General features: G+C 46.2%; 3 protein-coding genes across 10 annotated transcripts; 1 reads left to right on the top strand and 2 right to left on the bottom strand.

The window, feature by feature from the left end:
• Positions 1 to 24: 24 nt before the first annotated feature.
• On the bottom strand, positions 25 to 10,715 carry gigyf1a (GRB10 interacting GYF protein 1a). Of its 6 annotated transcripts, none has more exons than XM_085934720.1 (25): positions 9,733 to 10,715; positions 7,407 to 8,109; positions 7,276 to 7,339; positions 5,936 to 6,065; positions 5,750 to 5,845; positions 5,526 to 5,643; positions 5,219 to 5,327; positions 4,637 to 4,836; positions 4,330 to 4,556; positions 4,123 to 4,249; positions 3,833 to 4,018; positions 3,456 to 3,616; positions 3,204 to 3,378; positions 2,895 to 3,118; positions 2,598 to 2,698; positions 2,427 to 2,521; positions 2,265 to 2,338; positions 2,042 to 2,185; positions 1,732 to 1,941; positions 1,449 to 1,651; positions 1,210 to 1,364; positions 972 to 1,135; positions 852 to 896; positions 612 to 756; positions 25 to 194 (listed from the first exon to the last, which is right to left on the bottom strand). In XM_085934720.1, exons 3-25 carry the CDS (start codon positions 7,308 to 7,310, stop codon positions 127 to 129), a joined length of 3,192 nt encoding a protein of 1,063 aa, XP_085790846.1. In that variant the 5' UTR covers positions 7,311 to 7,339; positions 7,407 to 8,109; positions 9,733 to 10,715; the 3' UTR covers positions 25 to 126. The 6 variants fall into 6 exon arrangements, with proteins under 6 accessions (XP_085790846.1, XP_085790838.1, XP_085790829.1 ...); XM_085934712.1 differs by having other exon boundaries at positions 2,427 to 2,527; XM_085934703.1 differs by having other exon boundaries at positions 2,832 to 3,118.
• Positions 10,716 to 10,846: 131 nt separating this feature from the next.
• ufsp1 (UFM1-specific peptidase 1) lies at positions 10,847 to 12,261 on the bottom strand. Its single transcript, XM_085934746.1, has one exon. The coding sequence runs from the start codon at positions 11,864 to 11,866 to the stop codon at positions 11,159 to 11,161; it is 708 nt and encodes a 235-aa protein (XP_085790872.1). The 5' UTR covers positions 11,867 to 12,261; the 3' UTR covers positions 10,847 to 11,158.
• Positions 12,262 to 15,983: 3,722 nt separating this feature from the next.
• Positions 15,984 to 22,771, top strand: epoa (erythropoietin a). Of its 3 annotated transcripts, none has more exons than XM_085934777.1 (5): positions 15,984 to 16,068; positions 20,037 to 20,167; positions 20,243 to 20,329; positions 20,409 to 20,573; positions 21,477 to 22,771. In XM_085934777.1, the coding sequence occupies exons 1-5, from the start codon at positions 16,056 to 16,058 to the stop codon at positions 21,627 to 21,629; spliced, it is 549 nt and encodes a 182-aa protein (XP_085790903.1). In that variant the 5' UTR covers positions 15,984 to 16,055; the 3' UTR covers positions 21,630 to 22,771. The 3 variants fall into 3 exon arrangements, with proteins under 3 accessions (XP_085790903.1, XP_085790895.1, XP_085790885.1); XM_085934769.1 differs by lacking the exon at positions 15,984 to 16,068 and adding an exon at positions 16,272 to 16,444; XM_085934759.1 differs by lacking the exon at positions 15,984 to 16,068 and having other exon boundaries at positions 19,920 to 20,167.
• The last annotated feature ends 67 nt before the right edge of the window (positions 22,772 to 22,838 follow it).

Raw genomic sequence — 22,838 nt, forward strand, 5'->3', positions numbered from 1 at the left:
GGCCTGCTCACTCCCCCCCCCCCCCCCCCCCCCCGGGTTCCCCTAGCAGTGCACATTCATCATCAGGTTTGTCTGATTAAAAGACAAGAAGGCCTCAGGTAGCTATTGCTGCTGCGCTGCGTCACATCAGTAATCCTCCACCATCTCCATCTCATTCAGGCTCAGACACTCAGCCGTATTGTGGAATGAGTAACCTGCGGGCGGGAGAAGGCACAGGCAATCAATGTATTGTGATCTCATTTCAACAAAAATAATCAAAGAAAAAGTAGACTTCTTACTAAGAAACAAATGAACAACATATCACAGTTCCACAGGGTTCAATTTTAGGGCCCCTGACGTTTTCATTTGCTGTGCACTATTGGGGGGGGGGGTGTCACATCATTTTGTAGGGGTGTCCAGGGAGCATAAATATAGGGCGTTTCAAATGACCCACAATCCACTTGGAAAAAGTGGTGACCGTCGATGTTCACGTAAAGCTTGAATATAACAATGACACGTCACCTGACATGCGACGAAAAGAAAATTCGAATCATCCGTATAAATCAAATCTATACATCGGGTTACGTTGAGAAGGCCTGACCCGAGGAGAAAATGAGATGGCCGTACTGTACCTAAGATGCTGGGATCAGAGTGCAGCATCATGGGCTGTTTTTTTTTCATCTTCCCTCCTTGGTTGTCATAGAGACCAGCCTTGCTCATGTGATTGGCCTGGAACATGGACTGCAGGGTGCTAGCGTTCATACCTCGCATCGTGTCCTGTCGAAAAAGAGCGCCGTTGCGGGCGCGCGTCAAGCTGAGGGTACAAAAAACGTTTTGCCACGTAAACCTTTTCAGCGTTGGCCTTTCTTTACCTGCAGTGGGAAGTTCATGTTCAGGCCAGCCACTTCCTTTGACAGCTGAGACCCAGCGCCAAGAAGGAAAAACATTTCAGTCCAGTCAAAGTTGCCGTTTGGTCTACCTTTCCACTTTACCTGCTGCTGCTGTCTCTGTTGGTTGGCTTTCTGTTTGGCACGTCGCTCCAGAAACTGTTTGGCGAACTCTTTGGCTTCCACTGTGTCCCCCAGGTAGGAGCGGATGAAGTCCAACACTGCATAGGGAGACTCCACCTCCTTCAGGTAGGCCACGATCGTCGCAACTGCGCCGGCCGGGGGGAGGAGCAAAGTGTCGCAATCGCCTCGGACCCAAAAACGGCGGAGGGAGCGATCTTACCATCCAGAGACGAGGAGTTGCTGGCAGAAGTGTTGAGGGCGTGCAGCATCTGCTCACACCAGGTGGTGAAGCCGTCCTGAGGCTTCATGCCCTGCAACAGCTTCAGCAACTTCTCCTCCTCGTCCGTGCGCTTGCGACGCATCATGTACTGCTCACTGGAGGGGGCCCCCACACGCACACACGGGACCAGATCAGCGGAAAAGGTACGGAGAACAAAAGCGGCACGAGGACAACGTTACCTGAGTGAAGGGCTGCTGCGACTGTTCTTCAGGCCCAAGTTATTGTTGCCGTTGCCGCGCAGGCTGGCTTGGTTCTTCACCGCCTCTTCCCACATGCCCATGCCGCCGCTTTTGCCCTCCATGCCTCCGGCCCCACCCCAGATGCCAACGCCGTCTCCCCACTGGCCTCCCATGGAGGAACTTCCCATCGACATGCCCGCGTGCTGCAAATCAGAGACAAAAATGACCTCTGGCTTTTTTTTTTTTTTTGAATGCAGATACGGGAGATGTTTAAGCCGCGTACCCGCTCCCTCTGCTGCTGGGCTCTCTGCTGTTGATGCTGCTGCTGCTGCTTGAGAAGTCTTTCGGTCTCCTGCTGCATCTCCAGCAGAGAGAGGGCCTTCCCCGCTTTGGAGAGCGAGGCGGAAGAAGCCCCGCTCCAGCTGGAGCCGCCTGCGACCGGCCCCTGTTGCTGGGGAGCCTGCTGCAGCAACTTCAAAATCAGATCCTGCTGCTGACGACACCCGGACAAGACACGGGAAACCTGTTATGGCTGTCGAGCGTGGGTGGGACGGGGGGGACGGACGGACGGACGGACGGAAAAATTGGGTCACCTGCTTGCGTCTGAAGAGTTCCTCATCCTCCCTTCTCTTTTGCTCCTCCTGCTGCCTCCTCTTCTCCTCCCTCCTCTTGCGTTGCTGCTGCTCCTCCTCCTCCCGTTTCGCCCTGAGTTCAGCGTCTCGCCTCTCCTGCTGGAGCTGGACGGAAGGCATCCGAACCATGAACTCAAGATAGAGAGAATAAAATCAAGCAGTCAAAAAAAAAAAAAAAGCTAACCTTTTGAAGCTGTTCCAGAGTTGGACCCTGAGTAGAACGATTCATTGTTATGTCCCAAAGACTGGCTTCACCACCTGCGTGAAGGTACGTACGGGAGAACATTTGAAGCACAGCCGCCCCCCCCGTCTATACGTTTGCTTGGCTCGGACGACGAGAGCGCACCTGACGGCTGTGAAGCTGAGGTATGCATGTCCCACATGGACCCTGTATCTGGCACTGACATCGACCTGTTCATCGAAGGCATCATACCCTGCTCACTGCACCTGCGAGTGACCAAGAGCGACTGAAGCAAACGTCCCCCCGGCGGCAGCCCGGCGGCGCGCCGCCGCTCACCTGTTAATGAGCTGGAATAACTGCTGCTGCTGGAGCTGCTGATAAAGAGCTGCCGCTGCCAGCTCCTGCTGTTTTTTCAGACGCTCCTGGTCCAAATTTCCCTGACGGCAGACGAGGACAGAGGACGCGTTAGTCGGCGGCGGCGAGGCGAGCGTCTGCCAGTGCAAACGCCCGACTCTTTTCTGCATGCACGGGATGTTTTTTGTTATGCCTTAGAAGATGGAAAGCTATTACCATCTTCCCTCCCTTCTGCATCCACCCCTTCCCATGGTCTATGTTGGCTGAGCTCTGACTCACAGTCGCGGCGGGCCCGCGGCTGGGCTGCGGGCGCTGCGTCGGTGGTGGCTGTCTCACCAGCAGGGGCGGCGGGGAGGGCCCCGGGGCGAAGGGCACGCGGCCCCACATCTTGATGACGTCGCCCAGGGGCTGGAAGCCCTCGTCGCAGCCCCGCTTGACCAACAGGGTCATGGTGAAGTAGCCGGCTTGGAACCACTCGCACATCTCCACCGTGGTGAACGGACCTGAGCCGAGAGTTGCCATTCTTTTTTTTTTTTTCATTCTTACGTCATCGCTGGCGACTGCGCAAATCCACGTCCGGAGCGATACCCTGAATCTCCCCCTGCGGGTCCTTGTAGAACCACTTCATGGCGGCCTCGTGCGACAGAGGCAGAGCGGCGGCCGTGTTCCTGCTCTCCTGCTGCTGCTGTTGCTGCAAAGCTTGCGTGAAACACTCCTCTTCCAAAGAGGTGTCCTGCAGCGACGCCACCATCCTCTCCGCCTCCTAAACACGCAGAAATGCTGAGTCGGCGGCCGCGTGGAAGCGTGCCGGACAAAAGTCTTTCGAGAAGAGACGCAGACCTGTTGGAGATGTTTCATGCCCTCGTCATCCTCGGTGTCTCCGACCCCGGACGAGGGGAGGAGGGGAGCGGCGGAAGATGGCGGTGGTGGAGGCAGCGCTGAGGAGGAGGCGGAGCTTGGGCTCACCTGGGTCTTGGAGCCTACGGCCAGAGCCACCAAATCTGACACACACACAAAGAAAAAAAGCAATGGACGACCCTAGCTCTTTTTTCTTTTCTCCCCCTCCTCAATTTTCAGCCAAGCGGAGCAGTGCATCCACCGGATCGAGCGAGAGCAGCTGTCTCAGTAAACGAGATATTCAATCGCCGCAAATAAACAGATTGGATATCAAACCAAAATGTCAACACGAGCCTCTCTGGCTGCTCTCGGCTTCGTACCTTCACTTGGGGGGCTGCTGTCCTTTAAAGGGAGGCTGTTGCTCAGCTGAGCGGCGTCCGCTGTTGGGCCGCTGTTGCCGGGCGGGGGCTCCAGGGATGGAGGGGCACAGTGGGCGGGAGGGGAGGAGGAAGGCGCCACCGGCTTTGCCTCCTCATCGACTGCTGCTGACGGGGCTTCCTTACTCTCTGAAGGAAAAGGGGGGGGAAAAAAAAAAAGCGATTCCAATCTACAGGTGACAACGCGAAGGTCATCTATCTATGCGGCAGATCACTGGATTAAATCTTCTCACCTTTGTCTTTGTCCCCGTCACCATTCTTTCTCTCCGTGTCAGGAAGACTCTCCTCTTCTTCCTCCTCCTCCTCCTCAATGCCCTTGAACTCCAAATCGTCCTCCAGGATTGTCTCCTTGCCAGCCTTCTGCGAGACGGCGACCCGAGGGAACAGATTCAGCGGTACGCTCGGACCCACAAGAAGACAGAAACAAAACTCGCGCTCACCTTCATAGGCATGAAGGCGCCAGAGGAGTCAAACGTTCCCATTCCTCCATCCTCCTCATCCATGCACCACTCGGGCAGGCCGTCCCTGTCGTCCTCCGGCCCGTCGCTGCCGGCGCGCCGGCGGCCGCCCTGGTTCTCGGGAGCCCCGAAGTCAAAGTCGAACTTGCGACGACGACTCTCACCTGGACAGCCGTGATCCCGCCAGCCTGCTGAGCGGGGACCGCCATCTGACAAAACAAAGTCACTCCAGCTTGGACCTCACGACGCACGCACGTGTGGAAATCGAAAGTGTTTGTGTTCATCGTACCGTCCCTGCGGGGTCCAGCGAGTCTCCAATTACTTCCCGGCTCGCATTCCTCCCCCTCCTGCTCCTCCCGGAGAGTACGCCAGTTATCGCTGTCAGCCCTTGCGTGCTCCTTCCTTGCAGAGCCTCCGGGACCGGGGGACTCCTCAAAGCCTGGGCGGCCCACCTCCCGTCGGAGCGGCTTCTCAAATCGACGCTCGCCACTGAAATTGGGCCGAGGAAGCAAATCAATGGCAGGCTGGCAAAGGGCTGAAATAGTCCTGTTCAATGATTTTAAGATGTGCTACGCCAAAGAAGGAGAAGTGTACATTTATTCCTGTATAACACACGTTTTGCAAAAAAACCCCATAATGAATTTATGTTTAAAAAAAAAAAAGAATATATATATATATATATATATATATATATATATATATATATATATATACATATTTATAAATGAAATAAAAATGTTATATTTTAAAAATTCAATTGAATTAAAAAATTTATATATATATATATATATATATTTTTATATGAAATAAAAATGATATATTATAAAAAAAAAAAGAAATTAGAACAATTTTAATTTTGTGACTTCCTTACCGGTCGTCCCAGCTCTGGCTACGATGTATCTCTCTAGAGCTTCGCCCGAAACCAACCTCAGCATCTTCAATACTTCTTTGGTAGAATCCACCTTCCCCGCGGCCCCGCCCTGTTCGCACACAAACACACACTGAAGCATGTGACAAAGCCATCTAAATCGGAAGCGAGCTCCACCGAGATTCTGGAAAAAGAGGAGGGAAACGGACACTTGACTGTTTCCCCAAATAGCTGCCAACACATTTTTGTTATTGTCGTCTATTTTGAGCAAAGCGCTTTGCGATATTTCAAATCGTTCTCAAGATCGCACCTCTGCTGCCTCGAGTGGCGCCTCGTCCTCGCACCGCTCCGGCAGGGGCGGCTCCGCCCGCCCCCTTTCCCATGAGCCGCAGGACAGCCACACTATTCACAGACATGGAGAAGTTCCTCTGCGAGGTGGGGGGGGTGAGAGAGCGGGGCGAGGAATGTCAGGAATGTCAGCCAACGGAGAGGCTCACCTTGGCGCGTCGCTGCCGTTTGAGTTCGAAACCTGACCTGCTCCTCCTCAGTGAGAGGCACCAGTGCCAGGGGCTGCATGGGCTCATCTTGCAGAATAGCAGCAAATTCCTTATCCTGCATGTCCTCTGGGACCTAAGAGCAATGACAATGGAGCCTGAACTTCAGGGGACCGGCGGAAACCCCCGAAACAAAGCGAAACGCGACGAGGATGGCGCAACCTACCTTGTTGTCTTTGATATAAAGTGCTAACATCTCCTCTCGGCCGTAGCGGTAGTCGGCCAGCTTGTACTTTGGCATGGCGGGGGAAGGAGGGGGGGACGTCACACTCCCCCCACTGGACAGTGCACGGAGCCTGGTTTGGGAGGGGCAGAGAAACATTAGCGTCAATTTGTGGTTTGAGGATAGAATCACCCCCAATCAATATAGTAATTTTATGCCCGATTTTTTTTTTTCCTCCTCATTTATTTTTCAACCAACACATGCCAAAAAATCTAAATATTTTCTAAATCTGTTGTGAGACAATAAACAAGATCACCTGAAGAATTCAGGAATGTTCCACTATGCAACTGTGAATCATTTTCATCGGAATGATCAAAAAGCACGCACACCAGCTCTCACTGAACAAGAACCATCGCTGACTTCACATTCTGTCATAAATCAAGTGTCACCCCCCCCCCACACACACACACTGGAATGAATGCACTCTGCTTTGTAATATATTAGCTTTCCAATTTGACGGCGGGGGGGGGGGGGAGCTGCTAGAAGGAGGACCGGCTCCTTCTAGCAGGCTGGAGCTGAACAATGGCTCCATTCACTTGCCTCTCAGAGGAGCTTTATTGACTCACAGGCCCACATCTAAACCATATGTACCTCTGAGAGGTGGTGGTGGTGGTGGTAGTGGGTGTTAACAGGAGCACAAAGCCAAATGGGTTCCCAAAAAATTTATCCTCACTAGATTCATCAAACATTCATCATCTCCCCCCCCCTTTATTATTACACTTTAGCAACCAATTCAAATCATGATGCCTTTTTTTTGAAGAGCAGAGGGAAAGAGGGCCCGGAGTGAGAGGCAAACGGCTGCAGATGTGCAGAGAGCGAGCGAGCGAGAGAGAAATATTCCCCCGTCTGGCCGCGGACCAGGAACGCTCGCCGCAGCACGAAATGGAGTGCGACCAAATGGCAGGCTACACCTCCCATTAATCGCTGCGCAAACATCCACTGGCGAGGAGGAGGACGCCAGCGGAAATGGAAGTGACGAAGCCTCGGTGGCGACTGAAAGTCAATCCTCAACTCGCTTTACTAATTCATGCATCCTTTGTTCGTTCTTTGCATAACCATAAAAGCCTCGATAACAACACATATTCATTGAACCTGCTTAATTTGCCGGCAGAAAAAAATAAAACTTAAATAAAAACAATGTCATCTCTAAAATATCGACATTGTAATATAGCACGTTTCCTCCCCACTCGGAACCATTATTTATTTTTTTGACACAAAGTTCTCTCTTTTTTTTAAAGACACATTATTTGCATGATTGCGGTTGTTAGCGCGCGCCGCCTCACCATTCTGGGCCGAAATTGAGAGTCTCAGCAGTCATATTCCTCACGTCCGCACAGAAGTGAGTATCTGCGAAGCAAAAGCATCGTGGTCAGCGTCATACGTTTGCGTTGTTGACGTACACGCAGGAGCTCACCCCGTCCAGAGATATGCGAGCGGGGCTGGACTGGGCAGGACCAGGCTGGAGCTGGCTTGGTTTCGTTAGGCTTGGGGTGACTTGAAGGCCGAGTGGTGCTTAAGCTGTGGTCACAGGGCGCCCCCCTCCCACCTCAAAAAATACACATCCACAAGAATAGCTGCCAGTTGTAGGTGCTTGAGGGGTACCAGGTTATCAGTCCGTGCTTGGTAAGGAAGGGCTTTGACGACAAGATTGGAGAATGGAAGCTCCTGCTACTCACAGCCCGTTAAGGTTGTAAAAACATTGAAGAAGAAGAAGGAAAAAAAAAAAGGAACTTTGGAAATTATCAATGGAACAAAATAGAGTAATTGCTAGTATTTGTTTCGTTCTCTCTCTTGCGCTCTGTTATCTTTTTGTTGACTTTTTTTACAGCAGTTTGATCTCACATTTAAACGTATAACCTGAACCTGTTCATCAAAAAAAGCAAACCTTAAAAAAATAATAATAATCACAGCCCAAAAAAAAAAAAAAAAACCAAAGAAAAAGAAAACAGGCTGCTGAACAGCTGCCGAGAGCAGATGCGACTCGCACTTGTCTTCCTCGTGCTCGTCCTCCTTTCCTTCCCTTAGCTTGGCGCCTTTCTCGCTCGCTAAAATGTGGACTGGTGGAGACGAGCCTCCAGGTAACGCCTTGACTTCCTGTCCTCCTTTCCTTTGCGACACTGGAAAAGAACGAAAAGGAAAAAGAACTGATAAGCAACGCCTTGATGCATTACAGCCTGTTCATGTCGTAAGGCATCAATCTGACGAATACACACAAACTATTACGGAATTATTTATTCATAAATAAATGAACTACTTATTTCCAGGCCAGCGCTGAAATCAGAAGCCCAAGAATTGCATTAAACCGAGAAGAGGCTTCTATAGTGCTCTTGGATTGAATCTTATTTTCTTTTAAAAAATGTCACGGCAACAAAATAAACATCCAGTTAGCCAATCCTTGACAGACTTTGCTCATCACTTTTTTTTTTTTTTTTTAAGTCAGCTATCAAGCAGCTTGGTTCCACAATTGTCTGCTAGCAATCCGACGCAACTTTTCTTGTGATAATCTTAAGTACTTCTGTTTTATTAGCTTTGTTGACAATGAGAGCACATATTACAGGACTATGCCCTTTTGAAGTGATTTATTACTGTGGTTGCATCATTTGTTTGGACTATCTCCAAATGAAGTTTTTATAAACATTGTACTGGAAATTTTTTCACCTGACTTTCAACACTTTAGATTGAACAATAATCATTAAAAAAATAAGACCTACCAAGGGTATCGACTTGTAAAAAAATATTTATAACCCCAACCACATTACAGTACAATGCATTTTTTTTCTCAAAATGAATTAATCAGATTTATTAAAACGATTTTATTCTTTTCAACCCTTTTACAAAAACAGGACATTATGCCAATTTAACAGCACAAAATTTGATAGTTTCGGAAATATGTTTGCAAATCTGCTTTCACTTGGAACTACAGATATCAAAAGAAAATTAAGTGTGAATTTGGAGCAATAGATTTGTTCTCTAATCGATGTATGTACAGATATTCTTTTTTTTTAAATGACATTGAATGATTGGGTTACATTCATTTTACAATGACTTTCCAGGCAGTCCGTTTACAATTTAGCACAGCTGAGTGCGAAAATATCTTGGTTCAATCTCGATGCTTGCTATCTTTCTTTTTTTTTTTTTATCTCGTTAGAATTTAATCATATTTGTTCTGCAAAGCACTTCGACTTCAAAACGCGGCGTTAAAAGCCGATTTCACTCTCTGGTGCACCTTCAATGGGAACTAGTGGCAAAATAAACAGCTAGCAGCAACGTCCACCAAATACCTCGCGGTGACTCACGCGATGCACATTGTTTGGTGTTGTGAAACTCGTATTAGTAGAGGGAGGGGGGTTGAAAAAAATCGATGCCATAGATCGAGTGGGGGGTGTTGTTATCGCGCAAAAAAAAAGCCATTTGTGCGCAGCTAGTAGCATTGAAGCTCGGCGTCGATGGCCGAGGCCTCTTTTAAGGTTCGAATGACACCAGCAGCTATGATGGCGGAAAGGGGGGCGGAGTGTCGGGCTCCTCGGGGCCTGCTCGTACGCCAGCTCGACAAGGTCCAACACTCATTTGTAAAGTCCAAAACGAGAGAGAGGGAGGCGAGGGAAATAAAAGAGCAAGCGCGTAGAGTCCCAAAAAAAGTCAGAAGCGTATCGCAACGCCATGTTAGCAGCACGGCGGCTAATGTAGCCACCTAGCTAGCTGGCGATGAGGAACCCAGGCGCACTCCGAGCGCGGCTTACCTTCACTTGTTTCGAATCGCAACCACCAGCCAGGCTGCGTCGCCTACAGCCGATTTACTGCACGCATCGCTCTGCGAACACTCGTCAACGCGTTCTCTCGACACGATGGTACTCCCGGGAAGCCGTGCTCCGTGGCCAATGTCGTATTTTTGTTCTTCCTCGCTTTCCTCCAACGGTCGCATCAGTGTGTGCGCGTGTGTGTATGTGTGTGTGTGTTGCCTTCTAGTCTTGTTGTTTGTGTTTCGGAAACATGGCCGTTCTTGTGATACCACGTGACAGCACACCGACCAGCGGCGGGCCAACCAGAGGTGGCGAAAGTACTCGCATTCGAGTCTGTAATTAAATACTTGTGTGGAAACAAAAAAAAAAAAAAGGAAAGACAAAGACTATTAAACATATACGTTCTGGTTTTACGATTAGTGTATTGCTGGCACACCAGAGAAAAAGTTTAGTGTCGTGAAGTGATTCATTTGTCGTTTTAATGTGGTAAGTCATATATGAAGACAGACGTATGCGGCCGCCATGTTGGTAGAGGCGACATTCCCATCAGACAATTTAAGATTGCTCTAAATTTCATATAAAACAAACAATTTACACACATAATCACACTAGAGGACAATTTAGAGTGCTCAATTGACCTGCCACGCGTATGGTGATGTGGTTTTCTTAATAGCAGATCTAAAACTGCTATTCTGGAAGAAAACTCCGCAAACAAGTTTGTCTGAGTGAGATAGCACTCATACTTAGAAGAAAGTAATTAGTATAGATGTAGGGAGTACAGGAATCTGTAAAAATCTATTTAAAGTCGAATAAAGTATTTGTACCTCATTTGCCACAGTTGTTTTAAACTGCCTTATTTCAAACTGGGTATTAAAGAACGCTGCAGCAAATGCACGATCGGGATTGTGTACTTTGGTTTTATTCCAACTACTTGCGCACAGGTCAACTTGATCTGGCTAAAAAAAAAAAAAAAAAAGAGAGAGCAAAATCAAAGGACGAACATGACCAAAGGCTAGGCATGTAGTAACGATTTAAGGTCGACAGAGGGCGCTGTTGATCAACAAGTACAGTACTCTCGTTACATATGCTTCGGAGAACGAACTAATTCTACAACTTCCAGATTGGCGTGAGAAAAACCATGATGATGACTTTTGCGGGTAGATTTAGCAACCTAAAATGTCGCAGGAATTTCAACTACTTTGAATCTTGTCCTTGTACTTGATATGCTATTTTGCACCGTATAACACATAACCAAATCTAAACCGTGTCGCATTGATATTGATGGTATTCGGGGTATATTCTAATTCCTTTCTCACTGTCAACTGTGCATTTTTTTAATTATTATTACGTTTGAAAGAAACAATTGAACTTAACAAAACATCTTTTACTTCAACAATTAGGCCCCGCACATGTTCCATTTTCTAGTTTAAGTGATGCTTCCGTCATTCTGAGGCAAACAGAGATTATAAAAAGAAGATTGATTGAAAGATGCCAATTTTTTCCATGCTGCCCAGCCTCGTCTTTGCACCTCTCCCCTCTCCAGCTGACCTCCATAGTAGTGGGGGTCCACAATCAGCAGGTAGCTCCCAGCTGCCCCAGTGCATACCCCCATCACCCCCTTTGACGAGTTGTCCCTGTCCCCGCCCATCATAACAGGACATCTGTGTTTGCTAAAGTGCCGATGGAGCGTCTCCACGGCGACCTGCTCTAGCTCTGCTCCTCCGCTTCTGAGGTGCACCAACCTACAGGGAACATCATAAAAATAAGAGAGCACCAGAGAAGCTTCGAATGTTCCAATCCACTCCTTGGAACCCAGAAATGAGCTCGGTTTGTCCATCATAGACACCAAGGCTTGTTGGATCTCTGGGATGCTTGGTGGAGGTTTGTTTTGGACCTGAGGTTTTACATTAGATCCCAGCCAGGAAGCCATAGACTGGATGGTGCGGTATCCACATCCCCAACCTCTGTCATCTAGTCCATCGCAACCATAGTGGTAGTACTGGTAGTCCCCTTCGACGAGGCTCGTTTTAAGAGGCTCTACAATAGGGAGCGGCAGATCAGTGTGGACGTTCGTCAAAAGAGTCGTCATAACATTTACATTTCCAGTAGCGCTTCCACCCCAATCAACTTCCATCTCTCCTCTCGACGTGTAATTGCTCTGGTCCAACGCACTCTACCGTGTTTTCTCTGTCTCAAATGCGGAAATGCGGAAATGACTCACTTACGTCGACTTCCTGTTTTGGTGCAACTGTATTCTTCTTCCGTGTCCTTGTAGCAAAACTCCGGCGAATATTACAAAATAAGAACATAACTGTCGGTTACAAAATAAGAACATAATTATCGGTTTATTATTATTATTAGTTTATCGGCTATAATTTCACATTAAAAAAAGACATTTTAATGTAGGCGGTAAGTGTCATCAAGTCATTTCTTGAACTGTAATAAACCAGTGCTTCCTACGGATTAGACAAAAACTGACGAATAAGAAATTCACAAAACGTATTACCACATTGTAATCATAGAGATGGATGAAATATTGCACCAACCTTGCATTTTGTCTGGAGTTCCAGCAGGGGGGAGCAGTGGAGAGGCCAGTTAGGTGGCCCCTCTGCACCTTGGTTCGGCTCATCCTCAGGCATGGGTTTGTGCATGCATGAGAAACCGACTCATGAAGCTTCCGCTGAATTGCTCCCTGAAAATAATAATAATAATAATAATAATAATAATAATAATAATAATAATAATAATGATAATAATAATAATAATAATCATAATCATAATCATAATCATAATAATAATAATAATAGCATTGAAAATACATTTTCCCATTGTAACATAAATAAAGCATTACACGTGCGACACAATGCATAAATCACTTATGCCCTGTCTGGAGCGGGAGAGCTTCTCCAACCAAATTGAAACCAATTTAATTCTAAAATTCTTCCTGTGTAAATGGCTGGCCTATCATGTCATTCAAACTCATTCAACTCATGTCTCTCAAAAGGAATGAAATCAATCTGAGCTGCCACTGAGCTTTACTGCTTGTTGTGTAAGCTTGACTGATAGCATCGTCTCATAAAACATACCACAAAAATATATTTTACTTGTGCATTTTATGTTTTTGGAGCACCAATGACCAACTGAACCTTAATTGCAAGTAATTTATAAAAATGAAAACTACAATTTTGGGGCACACAGGTCTGTTTTGAATTAGTCATACAAAGAATGCAAGTCAATCATTACCATGATTTCCTCGACTTGGACATGTTCTGACTATAATTGTGGACACGGTTCATCAAATAGTGTTTTGTTTGTTCTTTGGAGATGTTAAACAGAACTCTCTCATGACGTGTAATCTCAGTGCCATACTCAGTCAATAGCCACTCTAGCGATGTGAAGAATACAGGTCACACACAGCTCGAGTGTTTAGAGGAAGTCGAGAAAGGAAAATGTGTGACAATTGACGAGCTTCCACCACGAGGAAGTGGCGCTACTCAAATTTGGACGCCAAGGATGTTTTGGAACACTACTCGGGCGCCTCTAATTACATTTTACACAACGAATACAAACAAAGCAGTCTTTTTTTTTTCTTTTCTAGTAACCATAAAAGGCTTTTATTTTTGTCATTGCTGCATAACTCAATGATAGCCGAATAGAGGTCGACGAGTTGATGCTCGAGTCAATTAGGCAAAAGTAGTGTAACGGTACAATCGTGTCATGATATGCTGCTGTTTTTTGTATTGGCGCAAAGCATCGATGTTTTTCTACCGACCGTTGCACAACAGATGAATCTTTTTTCTTTTTTTTTTTGGGCTGTCGGCACTAATGTGATGAAAGCCGAGTTGAAGTCGATTAGTCGATGGTGTCGGTGAACCCAACAACCCAATGTTATATAGCGATGAATTTTGACAGACTGGCATGATGTCAAGTAATTAGCGACGAGTCGACTTCAAGCTGGAGTCGACGAGTCTGTTCAAGCCCGAACGACCATTGTTTGATGCATTGATGACATCATACAGTACAACCACTATATTAGCCATTATAAAGTAGTAGCCAGGGTGAGATCCTGACTCTAGAGGGAAATCACAGCGACCTGATTCTTGTCCTGAAATGCCCCCCGCCCACTCACATGTGGCCATTGACGCGGGATCACAGCAAGGTCACCGTATTCTTGTCACGGCGGACGCATAAAAAGCGAAACAAGGAATTCCGGCCCCCCCAGTCGGCGGCTCCTACCTCGGCTCCGGTGTCCCTAACAGCCCCCCCTCGCCCCTCCCCTCCATTCTTTTATGTCAGCTTCCTGTCTTGTGTCGCGCCAGAGACCTAACTGGCTCCGAGCCCATAATTGCAGATGAGAAATGGAGACGTACAGGAACGGCGGCAGCGGGGCCGGAGGCGGCCTCTCCGTGCGCTCGCAAAAGCCGTCCGCCTTAGGCCCTTGACGAACTTCAATCCAATTAACGCAATGAATGCGGGCTAATGTGTCGTGACCGCAACACTCCCACGCCGCCCCCCACCCTCTCCCTTCCCCGTCACCTCCCACCCCGATCCCTCTGATCAGGAAGCATGGCTCGCGGCACGTACCCCACGCTGGCTCAGACATAAGCAAACAGCTCGCTGCGAGAGCAAACAACTGCGACAATCTGTCAACATTGTCTCCTTAACTTCGACGTAGCGACGGTTGAGCTTTAAAGCTGCCGAAACACACGTGTGTGTTTCCACAAAATAGAACTGGAAGGAAAATCCTGCGCCGAGAGGTTATGATCGAAATGAAACTGCATACGACCGAGGGGTCGTGACCTTCTTCGTGTAACTTACGAAAAGGGCCCTCGTCGTGAATCAAACGTGAGCGTTGCCATCGTTGACAAAGGTCAACTCTTGCATTGTGTCACTGTCTCGATGAATCATCGTGACTAGTGTATATGCTGTCGACGACTTGCGTCACTGAAGTGTGTGTGACATTGCATTACCCCGCAGCCCCCCCCCCCCCTCCCCTCCCCTCCTGCATAACAGCATCCTACACAGAGGGAAGTTCCCGGAACGATCGATGCCTTTTAATAGCAGAGCTTCCACCAGGGGCACGACGACGAGGTTTAATGTTGGCGTACGTATCGGACGTGGGGATTTGATTCTCATGCAATTCCAGCTTTACTGTTTCTGTGGAATAAATAAAGCAAGCAACCGATAAAAAAGTCACATTGTCTCCGGCGTGTGACTGTGGGCCATTTGTGTCGTCATATCACAAGGTAGCTATATCATGTCTCGCCTATTTTAGAAACACTGCCCGCTCACAACTAGCGAGACCGCCATGGACAAGATTCTTGGAATCCTCTGCCTCTTCCTGTAGCGGAAAATAGGGTCGGATGGTTCAGACTGGATTGGAGTTATAGAAACGAAGAGGCAAAAAGGAGGCAAACCGCAAAGACGGAAGATATCTATTAAATGACGGATGAGATGTTTATTAAAAAAAACAAAACTTTTTTTTCTGCCTTGAAATCTTAAACTTCATCATTCATCTTCATTTCCTTGTCCAATTGGGGGGAAAAAATCATGTTTGGGGCTAAAACTATCATTGAAGTTGGAACTACTTTAAAATATAAATTAAAGACATTTATGGTAACAATTTTAGTTAGCGCAGCAACACTAACAAGTAGTTATTTGCTGTGTTGTTTTGACTCACTTTAAGTTGAGGGGACAATTCTGTCGACTCATTTCTGTGGAAAATACCTTTTTTTTAAAAAAAAAAGACAAAAACATTGAGTTGAATTGCCCAACTTGCTCAATACAATGTAATATTTAAAAAGCATAAACAAACATTTTGTAGGTTAAGAAAAGACCAATGATGTACATTGACATGTTTTTGGAAAGAGTAATTGAAGAGTCCCCATTTAAAAGGCAGTGAAGTTGCATCCAAAAATGAACTGTCAACTTTCCAGACTCATTTGAAAAATAAATTGGGGGAAAACAAAACAAACTCGCGTAAGCAAATGGAAAGCACCCAAACAATGGATGGGAAGTCTCCACACCTTTTTAGCGAGCCACTATTTACCTTTTGGGAGCCATTCTTTATAAAGAGCAAAAGCCTTTCGATGGGGATAACAATGAGAGAAAACATTTTTAGGGGCCAGTGAGATTGTCATGCGCGGACAATGCAACGTTATCCTCTTGGGCATCAATTATTAAAAAAAAAAAAACAAAAAAAAAACAAAAGGGAACACTTTTTTTTTTTTAGAAACACCTACCGGATAAGTGGCGAGGATCCTTTCAAGAGCCTCGTTTCCAATTAACGGGCCGAGGACGAGGTGAGCAATGCAGACACCGCCATGGACTTTCCCGGTGAGTTAGGATAAGTTTTTTTTTTTTTTATCCCTCTCCACGCGCTGCAGGGGGGGGGAAAGACACCCACGTCCTCGCCCTCACAGTTCGCGCCTTTGGGTGGAGGGGAGTGGGGGTGGTGGGGGTGGGGGGTGCTGAGGCAAATAAAAAGCTTTGGCCACAGCCAAGCGGTGATGCAAACGCGGTCTGCTGGGGGAGGGAGGAGGGGGTCTCGTTTTCTCCATGACACGGTCAGACTTCCTCGCCTCGCTCGCCACGGAGCTTTTTTTTTTGAGGTGACGACTTTTCTGGCCGCTGGCTTCATTGATGCACATTTGCTGGAATGCTGTTGAAAGATGAGGCAGCCGTGTGCGAATGTTGCAGAACACCGGTAGAGGTAAGAAGAGCCTCGTCATGTTGTCCGATCAGGTGCGTCATGGTCCTGACCAAGCAAGATACAACATGTGTGCGCAAATGATTGACATTGTCGCTTGGACGCTCATTCATGTTTCGGGGAAGAAGAAAAAAAAGCAACTTGTGGATTTATGCTTGCTATGACCGCTCTAGTCGTTTTGAATCACGTGTGCAGGAAGAACAACAACAGATTGAAATAGTGAAAAGTGAGCGATTTTTTTATTTTTTTTTTTAATGTAACACATTTGCACCAGAATTTTCCCAAGTCAGTTAGCGTGACGTACTTGGCCCATGGCACACAAAAGCTTGCTTGCATTGAATATTGGAATTTATTATTTCATAAAGTTGTGCAGAGGAGCAAAGTTTCAATGTGACTTTCTCGGAAGAAAGATTATTTTGGGAGGGAATCTCTGCAGGGAGACACAGAAATGTCCTAGAGATGAGGACAACTCTTCAAAAGTTCATTGACTTGAGGCTGTTCATTCAATGATACTTCCTAATTCGATTGAACGGGGAATATACTATAACGATACGATTCTCCTTGGCAAGAAACACATTTATACTGGCCGGAAAAAAAAAAGTGTTAGCACTGTCAAAGAATGCAAGTTGATAAGGAGATGATCCATTTTGGACCCGGAAGACAGGTTAGGGGTCCATTGTAACCTAATGTATACTGAGGCCAACTACTTGAGCTGCAAAGTGCAAAGTGACATTATTTACCCAAAACATGCTGACCTCGACACATTCCACCGCTACAAAGTCTGTGGAATTTGACTATACTTGTGAAAAGCTGTCAAACGGCAATCCTCTAAAGACGCATTATTCCGAAAAAGCAGGACTGTGCTGTTGGAGTCCCTCAAGGTTCATTCCTGTACCCACTGCACTTTTGACAAAAAAGATGAATATCGAGGTCGTAGAGTCAATCGCACCTAATGTTGGACGCTGACTGTGCAGATTACAACCAAAGTTGTCACGTACTCAGGACGTGCAGAAATTACGCTCGGAGATTCCAGATCGGCCGAGACGCATCTGATTTTGCGCCGGCCGGCCATCCTCGGTGAACGAGGTCAGGAGGCGGCGCTCGTTAAAATGCCATCTCCCCCTTGGCTCACGCTCACATTTGGAGTGGGTGAACCTGCCAGGCGGTCAGAAACCTCACGTGCGCATCTCGGCGTTTCTGGGATGCTTGCCACCGTCCGCCCAAAGCCACTTGTGAAGGCGGTTTCAATTTCAAAATAGATTAGATCCACGTCGCCCGCTTAAATTCCCCCGCCGAGTGATAACGCATGTCCGCGCATTCTCACGTAGGCAAGGCGGAGGTGCAGAGGTCAAAGTTAATCCTCACGGTGGAGTCACACACTTGTTGTGTTTGCAAAAGGAGGCTAATGATTTGCACACATCTTTGCCGTCGTCGTAAAGGTTCAAGAAAGTCTTGAGCCACTGGATGAATTCATCAATCATTAAAAATGGGGACCTTCTTTCCGAATCACTGATCAGACTTTTGCGTAATTTGCAAAATTGTGGCAAATCTTCAAGGCTTCTAAAAGGCACGTCCGGATGAATTTGAATCGAGGTTCAAAAGGGTTTTAACAAAACTGAAAATAGATCAAACTGTCTGTGTAATAATGATATCCACAAATAAAATCAAGTCATAGAGTGCCTGCTTCCTCAATGCAAAAAAACATCCATACATCTTCAAGTCTATTTAAAAAGTTCAAAACTTGCATTCATTAAAAGAATTGGTTTTCTCCCCCAAAAAATTTGCAAGCTAAACACGAAAAGACGTAACATGTGTGTTTCAAAACGTTTTACTTTACGTTGCGATACATGTCGTCAAAATCTTAGGAGCAGTACTACGCACTGAATTTATTGCACTCAAAATGAAGACTAGTTGAGCTTGGTCAAATTGCAGACTAGTCAGGCTTACCGTGACGCTAGTCGAGTCAAGTTTGAAATTAAATAGTTGCTGTATTTCATATGGATGGACATATAGGACAGACTAGTTAACGATTAACTGTTTTATATCCAGGTGGACATAGTGCAGACTAGTTGACGCTAGCTTGAAGTCGACTAGTCGCTAACCACTTGTTTTTTTTTTTTGCATCTCGGTTGCAAGTTTCTTGACAATCACCGCATATATAAATCAAATCAAAACTTAAAAAAAAAAGGATTGCATTTCTGGGTACGACGGGCAAATTGTGCCCCAAGTCTTTCAAATTTAATCTGGCCTTCATCTGATGATCCTTGTGTATCAACGTCATACTGGGGCTGCAGTGAAAGAGTGCATTCAGCTCGAGGTACACAAGGACCTAGTCGGAGTGCCCACATGACAAGACAACAGGAGACCTGCTCTCATTTGCCAAGCACACCCGGTGAACCGTTCACGAAAAAAAAAAAAAAACACAATCACGGTGCAGCCGCCGCGAAAATTCATTTAACAGCCACAAGTCAACCAGCCCCAATTTGTCAAATCGAGACTGCGAGGACCTCGAAATCACAACATTGGGGTCAACATCGGGCCTGATCACAACTAAGCCGAGATTGACCGACCTACTACAAATTGTAGTCGTGTCCGGTTGTGGATAGCAGCGGCAAGTCCGAGTTAACGAGTGGTCGTCAGCTCTGCGACACAATAAACAGAATGCGGCTCACATGACGGTAAAAATCCTGCCACGTTTTGTGGGGACAATGTGACTCATTGCAACCCGTCTGTTTCGGTTACGCAGCGTAAGAATCAATTTCACGGCAAGACCTCCGGCCGAGGCTTAAATCCTCCTCGTTTGGATCGGCGTGCAATTCCATAGCTACATCGATAGCCATTTGATCTGGACTCAAATTGCCCGTTGCGCCAGCATTTCATCAAAATTTGGCAAAACAGTTTTTGCATAACTTTCTTCCCAAACCAAAATCTAGAATAAAATAAATAAATATGCTATGAATAGGTTCTATATTCCTCCTAAAAAAAAAAAACAGCATCACAAATTGCTGTCATGTGTATGTTAATGAGAATAAATTGCAGTGTCATATTATAAATATTACGTCATAAATCGAGTTAAACAGTTGTCATCAATTAAAAGGTTATAGAGAAAGAAGCACGAGAGGTAAAAATATCTTCTCAGCTCATCGGTACGGCGCAAATATTCTTTGTAGATGATGAACTTATTTTTGTTGCGGGCCAAATTGTCGTTATGGTTTTCCACGTGGGGCCATGAATGACTTAAATAGAAATGGATGGGTCTCTTTATCACATGCACGCAACAAAATCCAGTTGAAAAAAAAAAATGCAAACATTTTTTAAATTATTTTGAACGTGTAATAGTCACAAAAATATTGTTCTAATATCTCACTGTTATTTCAAATGAAGACAATTTACAGTTTTGAGTTGACGCGTGATTTGCTTTTACGGGCCACGCAAAATGATGTGGCGGGCAACTAGCATTAAGCTAGCAGACAGAAAGGCTAAGCTATGTAGCTTGTGTGTTATTTTTACTTTATGTTTCGTTTGACAGTCAACTTGGGAGAGAATTTTTCAGCTGCCTGTCAAACATCTCAAGTGAGCCTTTTTTTTGTTTCAGGACTACTTGCCTTGCTGTTGATGGTGTTGGAGTGGACCTGCCCAAGCCTCCCATCCCCACTGAGGCCCATCTGCGACCTGAGGGTCCTGAACCATTTCATCAAAGAAGCCAAAGACGCCCAAGTCGCCATGGTGGGTGATTGCCATACGGCCAAGGGTCAACGTTGGCCGTTCCATTGCATCAATCCTACTTTTTTGCCTCCTTAGAATTCATGCCGGGATGGATGCACCCTTTCCCAGTCCGTCAGCATTCCCCAAACTACAGTCGACTTTGACGTCTGGGAGAGGAAAAATGTAAGATAGTCATTGAGGTTTTTTTTTTGCGCTGACCTCCTCCAGGTGTCTTACCGCGTAACTTGTGTTTTTTGATCAGGCCGCCGAGAAAGCCCAGGAAGTGCAGTGCGGACTGTGGCTTCTGCAGCAGGCCCTCAGCTTGCTACGCGGCTCCGTCACCAACGCGGGGCTGCAAACTCACATCGACAACTTGGTGGGGAACGTGCTGAACGTCAAAGCCTTGCTGCGCAGACTCAACATCCCGGTGAGTTCGGCCTTGAATAAAACAAAACGAGATTTTAGAAAATGTGATTTCCGGGGGGGAAGCAGTTTTTAATCTGGATTGAAAATTCCGTTGAACTTGATTTTTGGTGGCATTCCACTTGCGCGCAGCATAATAGCGAAATGCTGCTTCACCGTGTTTGCTTTAAAATGATTAAGGTCAAATGGATCATGTCGGTGAGCCCCGATCTTCGTTTATTGCTAAAAATGAGGACTGGAGTGCTCACTGTGCAGTGACCTTTCCCTTTTTTTTTTTTTTTTTTTTTTTGCCAAACAGTGAGCTTTTTTTGTGTTTCAAAACAAGAGCCGAACTGTTCTCCCGTTCAATGAAATTCCGCACAGTGGTACACAGGCCGCTCTTCAAAAACCTCTCCGTTTGGTCTATTAGCACTTTTATTGATGATGCCAGGCTCTCAAAACAGGACTTTAAGCTACAAATAAAGCCTCAAATTAGATTTTTTTTTTTTTAATTCGCCATTTTACTGAGATATTTTGGATAACCGAACGCTGTGGGAAAATTTTGGGCAAAGCATGACTGCGCCCCAGGGAACAAACAAAACAAGGTCCATAGAGGCCGGCTTGGATGGGGTGGAAAAAGCCTGGCAAACGCCAAACACGGAGCGGTTTCAACACTAGTGACCTTTGACCTAAAACAAAATGCTCCAGGATTCCCATAGACTCCTTGCCAGAAGAGTGGAAACTGCTTTCGCTACAAAAGGAGAAACACTTTCTATTTTCCTTTTTAACCACATGTGCCCTCTAGTGGCTATTGGATGAATCACTACCAAAGTACTGTTCAGTTGTATTTAACTTTGTCCTACTTTACAACTGTTGGCTTTGAAAGATGCATTTATTTACACGTGTGTTAAAATTTCTGTTTTGAAAGGACTACACGCCTCCGGCGAGCTCGGCGGGCCCGGAGAGCACATGGCGGGCGTCCACGGCGGGCGAATTGCTCCAAGCGTACGTCAACTTCCTGCGGGGCAAAGTGCACCACCTTCTCACAGACGCGCAGGCCTGTCAGCAAGACGTTAGCTGATGGGCCCGTCTCCCCACTCTGAGCTTTAGCCGCTTTAGGCCAAGGCGAGAGAAAGGCCTTCCCTTTGTTGACCTACTTGCTAGCTGCTAGACGTGGTGTGGAATTAAGAAAAGAAAAAAAAAGCACAACGCCCACAACCATTTTTTTTTTTTTTTTAACTAAGCGAAGTGAGGGCAAAGAACAGTCAAAGCTGGCGAGATCGGCACCTTGAAATGTCCTCGCGGACATCCGCTGACCACAATACTGCTTTTTTGGAAGAAGCGTGGCTCTTGCACTTTTGTGTACGTGCCAGTTAGGACTGCACGCGGTTGTGTTTGTCTCTTCCCCGACAGTTTAACCTTTTCGAAAGTGAAATACGGAACGGGGACCCAAAGAATAATTCTCTTCAAAACGTAAACGAGGCCTTCACACGTATTTGGTCTCGTGTTTATTTTTACTCAGTGTCCGTGTTGCATATATATTTTTGTTGTTGTTGTAAACATTGCGTAATGACTATTTATACAGATTTTCTACTTTTGAGCTTTGTATTTTTCAACGTTTATCTTTTGCGTGGCCGACAGACGTTTGGAAAAGCCACCGTTTTGCTTCGCGCCATCGCATTCTTTCAAAGTGACGGACGGGGCAGCCAGAGTTCATTGAGGAGCACATGAGAACTTTGAAAATGCACCGTCATTATCTGTCTAACAAACAATCAGGCAGAGTCTGCACGGTGATAGCCTGCTAAAAGAAACAAAAACATCCTGCGAGTTAACCCGTGTCTTTGACGAGCGGGAAAGCAGTCTATCCCCAGAATCTGCGTCATTTGGGCAAAATGGATGGTCAGCTGTTCCAAACCGGTTGACATTTCTTCCTTGTTTTCCTCATTTTTTTTGACTTGTTGCGCAAGTGTGAGATACTTTTTGAGGATGTTTGCACATGTTTTCCTTTCCTGTTTTCACATGACCAGTCCAATCACCGTAAAAGTTGCTATTTAAATACAAAATATTATTCTTGGATAAAGAAACGAAAGAAACAAGCGCTCTGTTCTCGTCTTTCCTGCTTGCAAATTAACAAAGTTGATTAGAAAACATAGTGCCGCTTTCACATTGATGCAGCGTACTGCATATATTTTGAAATAACTACAGTTTTTTTGAAGTTTCTGTTTTTCACCATTATTTTGTTTTGTGTAGCTTGGAATCATTTTGATTTTATATATTTTTTCCTAACATT

Source organism: Syngnathus leptorhynchus, chromosome 2 (genome assembly GCF_054491065.1).
Source record: "Syngnathus leptorhynchus isolate UIUO chromosome 2, UIUO_Slep, whole genome shotgun sequence".
Taxonomy (NCBI): Eukaryota; Metazoa; Chordata; class Actinopteri; order Syngnathiformes; family Syngnathidae; genus Syngnathus; species Syngnathus leptorhynchus.

Excerpts from the sequence above, each read along its gene's own strand:
- gigyf1a (XM_085934674.1), bottom strand. The coding sequence starts at position 7,310 with ATGACTGCTGAGACTCTCAATTTCGGCCCAGAATG. Across the intron at positions 5,846-5,935 it reads TTTATATCAAAGACAACAAG|GTCCCAGAGGACATGCAGGA; the intron begins GTAGGTTGCGCC and ends CATTGCTCTTAG. Across the intron at positions 1,942-2,041 it reads AACTCTTCAGACGCAAGCAG|CAGCAGGATCTGATTTTGAA; the intron begins GTGACCCAATTT and ends GGGTGTCGTCAG.
- ufsp1 (XM_085934746.1), bottom strand. The coding sequence starts at position 11,866 with ATGGAAGTTGATTGGGGTGGAAGCGCTACTGGAAATGTAAATGTTATG.
- epoa (XM_085934759.1), top strand. The coding sequence starts at position 19,955 with ATGTTTCGTTTGACAGTCAACTTGGGAGAGAATTTTTCAGCTGCCTGT. Across the intron at positions 20,330-20,408 it reads ACGTCTGGGAGAGGAAAAAT|GCCGCCGAGAAAGCCCAGGA; the intron begins GTAAGATAGTCA and ends TTTTTTGATCAG. Across the intron at positions 20,574-21,476 it reads TGCGCAGACTCAACATCCCG|GACTACACGCCTCCGGCGAG; the intron begins GTGAGTTCGGCC and ends CTGTTTTGAAAG.